The sequence below is a fragment of the Homalodisca vitripennis genome, unplaced genomic scaffold, assembly GCF_021130785.1.
Source record: "Homalodisca vitripennis isolate AUS2020 unplaced genomic scaffold, UT_GWSS_2.1 ScUCBcl_5462;HRSCAF=12187, whole genome shotgun sequence".
NCBI lineage: Eukaryota > Metazoa > Arthropoda > Insecta > Hemiptera > Cicadellidae > Homalodisca > Homalodisca vitripennis.
Genome location: NW_025781584.1, coordinates 28,704 through 43,206, shown reverse-complemented (window position 1 = coordinate 43,206; position 14,503 = coordinate 28,704). Strand labels below are relative to the sequence as shown.

At 32.0% G+C, this 14,503-nt stretch overlaps 1 protein-coding gene across 5 annotated transcripts; it reads right to left on the bottom strand.

Annotated features, from left to right (window-relative positions):
* Window positions 1-462: 462 nt before the first annotated feature.
* On the bottom strand, window positions 463-9,391 carry LOC124373402 (the record flags this gene model as incomplete). Of its 5 annotated transcripts, none has more annotated exon segments than XM_046831772.1 (3): window positions 463-557; window positions 2,463-2,592; window positions 9,210-9,391. In XM_046831772.1, coding segments are annotated over 2 exon segments (222 nt in total), but the record flags the coding sequence as incomplete, so codon positions are not given.
* Between the last annotated feature and the right edge of the window lie 5,112 nt (window positions 9,392-14,503).

Below are 14,503 nucleotides of genomic sequence, written 5' to 3'. Positions count from 1 at the left end.
ACTTGGTTTTCTTTGTTTTGGTTAGTCAAGTCCCTCAATAACTAAATAGTTTTCTGGTAAGATTGATTAAATAGTTATTAATTATAATGTATTAATGTAATTTGTAATTAATTAAAATTTACTAATGGAAATTAGTTGCTTTTAAAACTAATCTTAATAGTAAAGATTAGTTAGATAGTTAGACATCACAACTGGTGCCAAAGATCAAAATATCATATATTTCCATACAAAATATCTAGTTATTCGTCGTAAATGTTTAGTCTTTTTCTATCAGGTACAATTACTACTTACATGTTAGCTTAATATTTTCACAACTAAATTAACCTAAATAAATTTGTTTCATTAGATCATAACCATAAAAACTTTTGCACAACATGGACTTCACACTAAATTAAATTTTATTTTCTTACTAGCATTTTAGTATCTAAAATTAATTAGTGTAAGTAATTAAAAGTAACTTACTTTAAGCCTTTCCACAATCCGTTTCATCTTAGGTACTTCAACATTTTGGACGTGTTTATGTCTCGCTATTTGATTAGCTTCCCATTCAGTAAAACCTAAAAAATCATCAGAAAACTGTTAGTATAATATATCAACACTTTGAGCTGCAATTTCTACTTACCAAAGATTAGATTTTTGAAGATTTAAAAATTGACAATGGTGCTGAACATTTTTTGTGACATCCTTAAACTCTTCAAATTGAATCATAATTTAAATTGTTATTTTGGTACATGGGAAAATTTTTTATTCCTTTCAAGGATAAACATTCTTCAACATTTTTGTTTAGACATATGGTAACATATGAAGAAACTAGTTGGTCTATTTTTTTCAATATTGCAGATCTGTGATTGTTCATCTTCAATCACAGAGGACTGTTGGTGAGCACAATACAATCCTTTGAGCACGATTTGTACTAAAGTTCAAATATCCTGTTTATGGACTAACAGTTAATATTATTCAGAATTGGATGTGTTTTTGCTGTACTACTAGTCAATTCTTTTAAGCTGGTTTTTGAAGATAGATATATTGCAAAGGAAACAGGATTTTTCCAGGCATTTGCCATTGTTCAGTAATAAAAAATCAGTAACACTAGATTTTGAGATCTGCAATCTGATCTCTTCCTTAGTTGAATAGCTAAGTCCTGACTTATGCGTATCACAAAGATCTTGTATGGTTTTTATTTTAACCTAGATTTTAGTTATGTGTTAAGTTACTTATTCACCTGAGAAAAAATCAGATTGCAGATATCGAAACGTAATGTTGCTGATCTATTGTATTACCAGTATATGATTTGCCCGGAGTTATAATTTTGTGTAGTTTACAGTATAACTTTCCACTGGTTCAAAGTTCAAATCGTGATTTTAATTTTGAAATGGTTCATTGTGAATTACTAATTTAGGTTTCGATAGAATATGTTTTGACTTAGGTGGCCTTATGTTAATAACAGAGCAGGACGTTTAATAAGGTTTTTAGAAAGAGTGGAATTCTTTTGTACAATTTTCTTGAAGTGAGAGTTTAATTTGTATTAATCCATCAAGGAGCTGGAGTTTTTAAATTGGTCTTTAATAAATTTGTGGATATCACTATACAATAAAGACATTATATAGGGTTCAGGTACAATTTATAAAATCTCTGTGATTGCTACACAGGTGATTTATTTGCTCCATAGTCTTTTGGGAGCAAAATTCCTTACATGAATAGTGTAACAGCTAGAATAATTAAAATATTGCATTTTATTAGATTATTTCACATGAACTTTGTATTGAAGAAAATCATTAAAAATAGAAATATTAATGGCAAAAAAGTTAAAGAGGTATTAAGAGATACTTTTAAGGTATTCAAGATGACTGGAACTGAAGTCATTAGTGAGGCATGCCTAGGAGTGGACTCGACAAACTAAGTTAAACCCAGCAACATGCAGATACACTAAAACCAAATCCTCACACATGTGAATAAATATAAAATCAACATCAGACTAACTATTTGGCTTAAATTGATGAGTTTTAATCTCGCTTTTTAATTGTCTTATTGTGATAGAACTATACTTTATGTCTCTGACATGTTAAGTATGTCAAGCTAAGAAAAATATGATCTGAGAAAAAGTTATTGTTTGATAACTTGGTTCTTTTCATACACCCTTCAATTAAATTGATCCAAAATTTCATCATGATGATACATTTAAAGGAGCTGGTAAATCAATTAGTGAATAATTAATAATTTTCACTAGCTAAAACTAGTGGCTTACAGTCGAATCCTTTCTTAAGACAAATTTCACTATCGATTCCACAAAAGGAAAACCAGTTTGTGTGTTATACAACGCAAATTGGCTCTCGGCTCCTTGACTACTATTAACACATGAATGTTACATTTGTATCGATTCAAATACAAAAAAAGAATAATTTAAAGTTTGTATTTTTTTAACAAGTCTTTAATGTTAACTTAACAAATGAATACTTATTTACCTAATTGGCGCAGTGTATCCACTATTACTCCATTCTCGATGGTACTGGTTGACTTGTAGAGCTTTACTGTTTGAAAACACAATTTTATTCTGCACTTGAAGCATAAATGGTTTAGAAGGAACTGCATTACCTGTAACAAACATAGAATTAAACTAAACTATGGAATTTGTTATTGGAAACTGTATACCTGTAACCACCGGATTATGAGTTCTCCGGACTCATTAAATTAATGTCATTTCAACATCCCTTGGTTGGGCAGTTAATTAATGATAATTTTTAAGAAACTGTTGAGCCAGTAACTAAACTACCATGTTTGCCCATTACTAAAAGTACACTTATCTCTCTTTAAGTCTTTAAATAGCCATTCCTCTGGAGACCAACCGTAAAGTTAGATTCTCTGACTGATATTTTCTTCGATGAGATATTTCCAGTAAAGTTGGTGGAAGAGGTGTGTGGAGAGGGAGGACACTTAAAACATGTTCTAGCTGTTACTTGTTGCAATGAGATGAGTTTTTGGCTGACCTGAGGGGATCCTTCATATAATATGCTTCACTGGAGATCTTATATCAACTGATTAATTTGTAAAGAGATGATTGGACAATGTGATGGATTCTTGAAGTTCATTTGAGAAAGGCTTCAGTGTGTCTTTGAGTAATTTTCTCTCCGTTTTACACCCAGTAACTGCAATCAAGGAATGTATGTACTCGTTAGTCTGAGGTTCAATCGTAGGAGCATCTATAATTTTAATAACTTTCTGCTTGAGGGCTCTGAATTCCTTTAAAAGCAAGCCCAGGACTGATTTAAACTTTGTTGAGGTGTCCAAGTTAGAAAGATAAGTCTTAAATTTAGTCTGGTACCAGGACAGGAGGCTATTATAATAAATGTATCTGTCAATCAGTTGGCAAATGAAGGACCATTATCATTTACAGGTTCAGGAACATAAAACTGGATTTAGAATACACTTGCTCATTGTGTAATTAGTGCCTGTGTTTGGTATGAACATCAAATGAGGTGGTCCTTCAAATGAGGTTGCTTCATATAAACATGTACCTACTACATTTCCCCTCAAGATGAGTTGAGTTTGATGAGCTTCAATTCAGAAATTTAATTATAAAATAGGAGGTAAGTTTGTAGAGGTTAATTCATGACAGCGTTATTTAAATAAGTTGTAGGTTTATTTTGGCAACACAAAGAGTGTTGAGCATGTACTGTTTGGGACTTTAGTCACATTCTGTAAACAGTTGTCACATTCTACAGGAGGCGTATGTGGTTAAGTTATACCACTTCAAAAGACTCACAGGATCCTCCCAGGAGTGTTCACTACTGGCTGGTTTATATATTTCACTTATTTATATATTTCACTTATATATTTCACTGGGTTCAGCAAAAACTGGTATGTCACTTAAATTTGGGCAACTAGTAATATGAATATTCAGGAGCGGCACATCACTAACCATAGATGTCACTATATTGGGTTCAAGGGATTTATAGGTCTAGTCTATAGCAGAGAATGACGGTTGGAGTAGGTGAGGCTTCTTAAGTGTTAAAGGCAGTTGGTAGCCTAAACCTAAGAGTGTGTCACCCGTACCCACTTTGACTGGAGAGGTTGGTACAAAGTTGAGCTCCCTTCTTCCAAGGAGACATAAATATCCTTACATATCGTTCATTACCTATCCTGAATATTCTGTCACTTACTAAAGCGCAAGGTCCTTTTCGGACTAAGTGCAATAAGTGGTTTCTCAATTCCTTATCCTAAAAAAAACCTCACAAGCATTTAGAAACCTTTCCAATGAGGGGGATGTAAAAAGCTAGAGTCTGAAGTGCTTAGTATGTACACTTTTCCTTTTTCAACATACAGTTTAAAGATTTTAGCCATATTTAGTTCTTTTATTTATTTAAAGATAATTGATTTATTAGGTTACATACGGCATACTGTTATTATTAGTAGTTCTTGCATCCGTCCATAGTGTTAATTTTATAACAGAATGTATAAATATATATAACACTTTTCAAGTTAAATGCTATTTACTATGTTACTTCGATTCATATGAATCTAATCTAGTATTACTCATCATTTTCCTGGATTGCCATAGACTGTACGATCTATTACTATATATTACCTTTATAGCCTAGCATTATAATGTTTCTCGTGCACGTAGTTAAATATAGTAAGTTAAGGTTAATTTTTATTTTACACAAAATACTAACATTATTTTATTATATCAGTAAAACACTAGTCATCATTTTGGCAGGCCTATTTTGGCTGAATATCGGTGAAGTGAAAGTCGTTATGAGAACGTCAAATCATTCAACCCAGCTGTTACTGAAGAAACAGTGTTGCTGGTAACATGTTATCCTGGTAATAGACTACCCACTAAATAACCTGTTACTGACATTAATACTGCCCATCTGTAATGGCCGCAAGTATAATTACAACGTACATGTGTTATTTGTGTCACAAGGTGTGAGACACGTTTATCCTTCAAAATACTAAAAAGTAAGTAAATGTTATACTGTTTCGTTTGTCACATTTTATAAAAAGGGAAGACTTTAATAAGCAGCCTACACTCGTTATTTGATTGCTACTATCGAACAATTTGATATATTATCCAACTTCGATGTATGTAAAAATCGTACACAATAAGAGTTATAATAAATTAGCGTAACAAGAATATTCTCGTTCATTATAATTTTAAATACATAAATTTTATAATAACATGACAAAACAACAAAACCAACTATGGGTAATTCTAAGCAATATATGGGTCAACCGCGATTTTTCTCATATTACAATATAATGTTCCAATAGTCAATTAGAAAAGGAAATGACTAGAATTTCTTGCCGGAAAGCAGTTAAAGGGAGCAGGCAACTCATATTACAATATAATGTTCCAATAGTCAATTAGAAAAGGAAATGACTAGAATTTCTTGCTGGAAAGCAGTTATAGGGAGCAGGCAACCGCTAGAATTACCTATTAGTGATCAGGGGCACTGACGTGATCTGGGCTTCAAATTTGGAACTACTCGAGTTAATTTTTTTTCTAAAAGAGCAAGCAGCGCAAAGCGCTGCGCAGCGGGCAAGCATCGTGCGTGATCTTCGTCTATACTGAATTGATTCAGACCAAAGGAATGACACAGATTCCTTTACCAGATTTTTACGGAGATTTTGTATTGGGCGGATTATATTGGTTTACTTTGCTTTCCAGCATGTAATTATGTGTTTAAAATTGTTTTACATACATTACCTACATTATATTGTAATATTTAATAACAATTTATCAGAAATTTTTTAATAAAAAAAAGGATCTGATGCCTGCACGATGCCTGCCCGCTGCGCAGCGCTTCGCGCTGCTTGCTCTTTTAGAAAAAAAAATTAACTCGAGTAGTTCCAAATTTGAAGCCCAGATCACGTCAGTGCCCCTGATTACTAATAGGTAACTCTAAGCAATATATGACCGTCTGGCGGTTGCCTGCTCCCTATAACTGCTTTCCGGCAAGAAATTCTAGTTATTTCCTTTTCTAATTTACTATTGGAACATTATATTGTAATATGAGAAAAATCGAGGTTGACCCATATATTGCTTAGAATTACCCAACTATGGCCTAGACTTAGCTATTAAAGAAACCTTACAATATTTATAACTTGCCCAGCTTGATATCAATAAGTAACCGCTTTTGTGAAATGGAGGAAAGAATCCTCTCCAGTGTTACCAGGAGCCAAACCCACATGTTGAAGCTACTTAAATAAATCTCATTACTCGTGAGAAATATTTCACATATTCTCCTCATATTCATCGCTATTTTCAAAGTCTCAAAATATTAGTTACTTCTTGTTGTTTGTTTACATTACAATTACTATAACTAATAAGGGGCAGGGTACGATAAGCGGACCAGGTTTTTTATATCAAAGAATGTAATCATCGATACCTAATATTCGCATCTCAAATCCTAGACTATCAATTGATATAAAAGTACAGGTAGTCCGCAACAACAAACATATGTTTTATATTAAAATGTGAATTTAATATTAACAGTGATCAAACAAATTATTATAACCAAAATTAGGAAAACTGAAGACGACCATGTTTGCTCCTCTCACAGTTACATTTTTTTCTTTCCTACAAATTTCACATAATTGGTTTTTCGGTACGAGTCCTACATGTTGAAGCCACAAAAACATGTCTTATCATCTTTCAAAGCAATGTTGTGTAGTTTTCTAAAATTGACTGCCATTCTTAACAATCAAATGTTACTTATGTAAAATTGAAATATTACCTTACGTGTATTATTTGAAAGTGTTTACAGCTGTTGATATAGATTATTTAAGTTAATTGTTCAAAATAATTAGTAATTAGTATCGATTGATTATATCGATGGTTATGATTGAGTAATATCGTTTTCCAATTTCGATATATAAAAAACCGGGTCAGCTTATTGTACCCTACCCCTAATAAGCAGAAATCATATACTAAGTTAAATAAATTGTAATATCGAATTATCCTTCGGATAAAAAACAATTGAAACATTCGATAATAGCAATTGAATAAAGAGTGTAGGCCGCTTATTAAAGTCTACCCTATAAAAATTCATAACCTAGCATTTTTTATCATTAAATTATTCCTTTTTAAGATAAAAATCAGCCAAACTATACCGTACTGTAATGCGAGACACCTATAACGTAATTTGGTTTTAAAAGTGGTTATATCGAGGATTCGTTACTCATGAATATCAATGATTCGATAATCATGAATCATTCGAGTATTGGTCATGTATTATACTGCAGCTATGGAGAGTAAGAAATGCCCGGCTGGATTTACTCCAATGTTTCTTATTAAATCATTCTCACATTTATTTTCCCAGGTACTGGTGACCATCACTGCAGCAGTGGTCTATCACTCTCAATAACTGATGTCTAACATCACCGTGAAAAAGCCACTTTTTATAGTAACTATAATGCTTTTCACGAAAGTAATGCATTCGAAAGTGGATAAATTAATTTGTACATACAAAACACTAGGGTGATGTCACTTTTCATAAAAATACTGTGTTGCAAAATTTATCAAAATAAAAGTAAGAATGTATTAAATAAGTCCATCAAACTATATTTTCTGAAACTAGAGAAAGTATGAATTTGTATATTTTGGAAGTTTGATTTAGCATTTATCGTACTTCTGCAGGTATGGTCCACCTCTTAAAACAATAAAATGTATAAAAATTCAAATATTCCAAAACAAAACCATTTTTACTTATAAACATATGCATAGTAAAAAATACAGGTTTTTATGAAAAAAATTATATATGAAACGGGTAGGGTACGATAAGCGGAACCCGGTTTTATTATATCGAAATTGGCAAACGATATTACTGAATCATAACCATCGATGTAACCATTCGTTACTAATTAATTATTTTGAACAATTAACTTAATCTATCAACAGCTGTAAACACTTTCAGATAATACACATAATCGTACCGAAAGTTTGTGAAGTAAAAATGTGAAGTTTGTGGGAAGGGAAACAACTGTAACTTTGAGAGGAGTAAATATGGTCGTCTTCAGTTTTCCTAATTTTGGTTATAATAATTTGTTTGATCACTGTAAATATTAAAATTCATATTTTAATTTAAAACATGTGATTGTTATTGAGGACTACAGATACTTTTATATCGATTGATAGTCTAAGATATTGAGATAATATTAGTTATCGATGATTACATTCTTCGATATAAAAAACCGGGTCCGCTTATCGTACCCTGCCCTATGAAACTGCATAATAAAAATAACGTTTACTATTTCTGATAATTTTTTGTAAAATTACCCTTGCAAAAACCTTGACAAGTGGCCTCCCAATAGAGGTAATTTAGTTGCCAGTTCTTGGGTTAATATTGCTTCCTTAATGCTTTTTAAAATAATTTACACTAAAACAATAAAAAAATCATGTGAAGTGAGGCTTTTACCATGAGCTTATTTTAAACAAAATTAATCACACATTGATTAACAATATTACAAATTAGCCTAGCATTTAATATTGGCATTTTGTTTGGAAGTCTGTAGGACAAAGTCCTAAAGTTGAACGTATTTTAAATTCAAAAAAGGTAACTCTAGAGTTTTATACCTTTAGATTAACACTAAATATGTGTATAAACTAATACTTTTATATACCTAAAATCGTCGTAAAGAAATCAATAAATACATACAATCCGCAGGGTTATGTTTATATTATGTCAAAGTCAAAGCCAGTAACACTGTAACAGTTATAGTATAACCTTACTGTTATTTTTTTCCTATGTTATAATTTTCCAAATGGCCGGCCACTATATAACGCATGAAAATCACTTCATAAGTATCAAGGTGCTCTATTCTTTGGTACATTGTTATCACTTTATCATACAATTACAATATACTTACAATGTTCTTTAAAAACTTTCCCAGATATTTTAGTGTCCGATAAAATGTGTTATTTCCTTAAATTTATCAATATCAATGTAACTCAGAAAATAATTTAGCGACTGCTTGGACATTGTACTTTACACGTGCTCTGTAGTTTCTTCTTTATCCATTGTACAATTTAAACATAGTAACAAAGTAGTGTGAAGAAACTCTTGATTTTATACAAACCTGAATTTACATTTGCATTTGCAAACCATTTCCATTCTACTCACATTAATAATCTCCCATCTAGTTAGTTTGCAAGTTTTAGACAATTGGTATCTCGTAAAGTAATTTTGAATCTGTTTAAACCAACTGACCTTTAGAGATTTTTGTAATATATTAGTAAATCTTTCACTTGACACTTTTTTTCTGGTGTGTGTTGATGTCCTCGATTAATGCAATCAGATCTTGTGTTTGTACTCCAGTAGTCGATGCTTCCTCAGCTGGTTTGTCAACTGTCTTACAGAACTATGTTGTATCGCAACATGGCCTGGAATCCATTGGAATAGGTAAACCTTTTTATTTGCATCACCTAACAGGTTGACAATGATCAAGTTCATCAAAGAGAATGCAGTCTTTACATCACCTAGAACACAGTCAACTTAAGAATAACTCACAATAACAAAATTATAGACAATGAAACCTTGTAATTATATTGTTGATATGGCCATACCTGTGGCACTTTTACATAATACCACATCATTACGTTTATGTGGCGGCTCTAATATAAATTTTGGCATTCAGCTGGACTTTTAAAATGCCCTTGTCAATAGCTGCAGGCTCTAAATAAAAAACGTATAAATAGGATCCTTTGATATATTTCATTTCATACCTATTCAATATTTTTAACAGCGTGAACTTAAGATTTTACAGCTGTTTTATTTCCTGTGGCTCAGTAGAGAAGTGCAATTAATAACATTGATTGTAGTAGTATGTGATAAACCCATAGACTTTGTCGTTTAATGATTACTAGAAAAGGTCACGGCAAGTAATATACTCGTACATTATTTTTAAAATAACTTAAAATACCAAAATACAATTCTGAAACCTGCCTTGTTCTATTGGATTAACAAGGCATACTCAATACAACTAAAAGCCAAAATCTTATTTCCATGGTAAGCAAATGCGCTGGAAGAAAAAGGGCAAGAGTAAGATATATGTTAACTGTACTTTACTACTTCTTGATTTTGAATTAAAACTATCCTTTTCGACTCAGTCATGTGGCTGCATCATATTAAAACCTGAAGATGCATTATTAGTTTAGAAGCTTCATTTCCAGACATGAATATGATTCTAAAGATTGATAAAATATTATACCTGTTACACATTTAAATATTAAGAAATCATCTTGAATTCTTAAAAAAAAACAAAGAAAGATTATCACAAGCAAATGTGTTTTTGAATTGGTTAGTTAAGAATTTGACTGTCTTTATTCAGAGATTAAAATAAATCAAAATATATTCTTAGGCTTCATGGACAATGTCGAATGAAGAGCAAAATAGAAGGTGTTACGAACAGATGATTTTGATAAAACCGCTGGGTGCCGGTTGGCAGGAGAACCACTTGGCAGTGAATTAGACAATTTAAATATGAGTTTACGTTTATTTAACGATCATTGATAGATAATTATTGAATCAGAAAGTGTTGGTTTTGATTTTAATAGTCGTAGCCCATCCCATTGCCATTAAATACCGTGTCATCGCTACAGGATTATTTCAGTTCAGGTAATGTTGTTCATTGAATTTCACAGTGTGCTTTTGGTAGTCGAAGTGCTCAGATAGGTTATCTAATCCTAGTTAAACTTCTGCCTGTTTCAGCTTTCAGCCATACTATTTTCGTGTGGTAACTTAAATTAGTTGTAATGTAGTCTATGTGTACATTTGTGTTTTAAAAGCAATTTAAATTACACTAAGAAGTTAAATTTAACTTTACTTTTGAATTAACACGTAAAATATCCATACAGTTAATTGTAATACAAACGTGTTCAGGCTGGACCTGTCATGTCAACTACAGGTTCAGATATGGAAACTCACGATGTGAGTGTGATTGAAATACAACAGCGATACATTCCATACTTCCTCCAAATATGGATCTTGACTATTCGGAATATATAACTACTAGTAGTGAAATAGATAATAAAAGAAAATACCCCGAAGATGACACTCATAATAATTTACTCACATTTGAAACAAATCCACCACTACAAAAAAAAACCCCACATTCAAAGACTGTACAAAGCAGGGGTACGGTCCAATAAGCGGACCCGGTTTTTTATATCGAAGAATATAATCATCGATACCTAATATTCGCATATCGAATCATAGACTATCAATCGATATAAAAGTAATAACAATCATATGTTTAAATTAAAATGTGAATTTAATGATAACAAATAATAAATGAACATAACCAAAATCAGGGAAACTCATAACTTTAACTAAATGAAACAGAACAAAAACGTTTTTACTAAAGTTGTGTCCACCATTACCTTCTTTTTTTGCATCTGAAGACGACCATGTTAGCTCCTCTGACAGTTACATTTGTTACCTTTCCACAAATATCACATAATGGATTCTTAGGTACTAACCCAACATCCTGAAGCCATAAAAAACATATTTTATCGTCTTTTAAAGCAATTTCGTGAAGCTTCCTAAGATTGACGGCCATTTTAATACACAATGTTACGTGAAATTTAAAATATTACCTTAATTGTATTATTTGAAAGTGTTTACAGCTGTTCATATAGATTATTTAATTTGTTAAAAATAATTCATCAGTATCGATTGATTATATTGATGGTTATGATTAAGTAATATCGTTTGCCAATTTCGATATAAAAAAACCGGGTCCGCTTATTGGACCCTACCCCAAAGCAGAAAATTCAGGACCCTTTGAGGTGATCATACAGGACAAACAAAGAAATAAAATCAACCCTTTCTCAGTAGGAGAAATACTTTTAAAAACAACACTATTCAGACATATATTACTCGAGCTGGTAGAAACCTATCGGTTATATGTAAAAACGGTACTTTGGGATTATACCGACCACACCCAGACATGAATCATTATTTGACATTTTGCTTCTACTGGTTACTAGATTAGCGTAGAACAATATTTTGTCAATATAAAACAGGAATTGTCTTATCGCAAACCCCTCCCCATCCTCAGACAGAGGTCAAAGTCGAGTGGTCTAGTAGATAACGTGATTGCAGTCTTGCTGCCCATTCAGCTGGTGCGTCGCTTTGTTGTATTTCCGTGTTTTACCCCTACATTTCTCCAAACACAAAAATTCACCAAAAACAAACATTACCAAACAAAAACTAAACTCTTTATTGAAAAAAATAAACACACAAAACTTGTTTTTATTCTTGATCATTCCGCCACCCGAAGGTGCTGCCGAAGCCCGCGCTGATGTCAACGAAAGAAAAACATCCCTCGAGATAGTACCTATCAGTAAAATATCAAATTCGAGAAGGGCTGATCAGAAATAAAATTGAATTGTAATGGAAAGGTAATTATGTACCATGCATAAAACTTAAATAATCATGTGATGCCGCACGGCCTGCCGTAATCGGGATTCTCGAGAAAGATAAGATAACAGCGACATTAACAATTGATAATCGTTGTAAGTTTGTAATTTTGTAATTAAAGAGTTTTTTTTCGTTCTATCATGTTTGTTTCTATAAATTTATATTTTTGTGTTCTTCATACTGGTGTGGTCGGTATAATCCCAAAGTACCGTAAAAACTATTCATCTGCCAACGAGTTAGTTAACTCACAACATCTCCTTAGATTCAACGTCCCCTCCATTTGAGTGCATACCATAGGTGTTGTATATGCGGAACCTGAGGTAAGTGAACTTGATTTACTATCGGAAGCATTATCTAACTACCCTATTATCCAGGCTGAGAGAATTAAGCGTAGAGTTAATGATCAATTGATAAACACTCATTTTGTTAAGGTTACATTTGAATCTGAAAAGTTGCCTAACTATATCTATTTAAACTATGTACGTATGCAGGTTGACCCCTACATGATAATTGTAGGAATTGTAGTGAATGAATGAGTGTGCAAGTTGTATGCAGGATCTGCTCTATCATTTTCAGTGAATATAATTGGTTTTTTCGTTGTATTTATGATATAAATTTTGCATTAAAGTGATCAGTAAGTAATTCTCTCAACATTTTTGTATAGTGTATTTTTTTAACAATTCACAAGAAGGTGCCAAATTTAAGTTTTTTATACAATTATTTTCATATTTCTATTTGGTCTGTACTCTTAAAAGCAGATAAGAAGGGTCTAGAGATAAGGCCTGAAGAACTGATAAGTGTGCAGTGACCAGAACTGACCTTTGTATTGTTTGTTGACAAACTTCTTATCTCACATGTCATTGTAAATGATTTTGTTATGCACCTGTAACTGACCAGTGTATCAGATCTGATAGCTCAATGATATAGTTGAGGACTTCTATACTGAAAGTTCTGAGTTCAAATCCAACTGTTTGTCATTACTTTTTTTGCTTAAAAAGTTAATTATTGTTGTTATTAAGTAACCAGTATTTATATATACAAATACATTTTCAGTTTTTTTTCCTGAATTCATACTAATAATTTTTAACACTTTTATATAAAATGAATAAGAAAAAATTACAGTACCCATGTGGTAAATGTTTCTAAAAATATAACCAAAGGCTGTCATGCTATACTTTGTACAGGAGCATGTTCTAAATGGTTCCACAGAAAATGTACTTCTCTAACTCTTGAGGAAATATAAAAGCATAGCACAGTTACCAAGAAAATGGCTCTGTGACAAATGTACATCTGTTGATTTCCAATTGGAACATGAAAAAGAAACTATAGGTATCAATCAAGATGTAACACAAGAACTAATAAATCAACATGAAATTAAGTAAATTCACTTAATGATGACATTAACCAAGCAAGAAAAGAAATTATAAGTCTTAAGAATCATAATATACAATTGGAAAACTTTAGTAATAAAAAAAGAAGAAACAATTATACAGCTGGAAGAAGAGGTAAATAGATTACGTACTAAATTGAACCAAAAAGAAAATTTGAATATCTCTACAATCAAGAAAGTAAATTCAGGTGTACATCATAGTCTATCTCCTTTGAATTCCACACCTTTCCATAATAACACTGGACTGGAAAAAAGTTTATGGAGCCCTGAAAAAAACAAAGCTGGAGAGTTTTTCAATGGTTATAAAAAGTAAAAAAAATATACCCAAACCTATACCTAAGACGTATAGTGGGAACCTAAAATCCCATTGAATTAAGGAACCAGTTTGAGGTTTTACAAGTTGATGAAGATGAGACTTCAAATGTTAGTGATCTCAGTATTGATGGAAGCCACAATGAGACACACATGAATAAGGTGCTCATTTGTGCTGATAGTCAAGGACGAGATTTAGCCTGGCACCTTAATAAAATACATAAAGATCATGAAGCAGTAGGTTTTGTGAGGCCTGGAGGGCGTACAAGACAAATTTTAAATTATAAAAATATAGAAAATGTAAATTTAAATAAAAACGATTATTTGGTGATGGTATGCGGCACAAATGATGTGGCAAAAAAATGAAGCAAATGAAGCA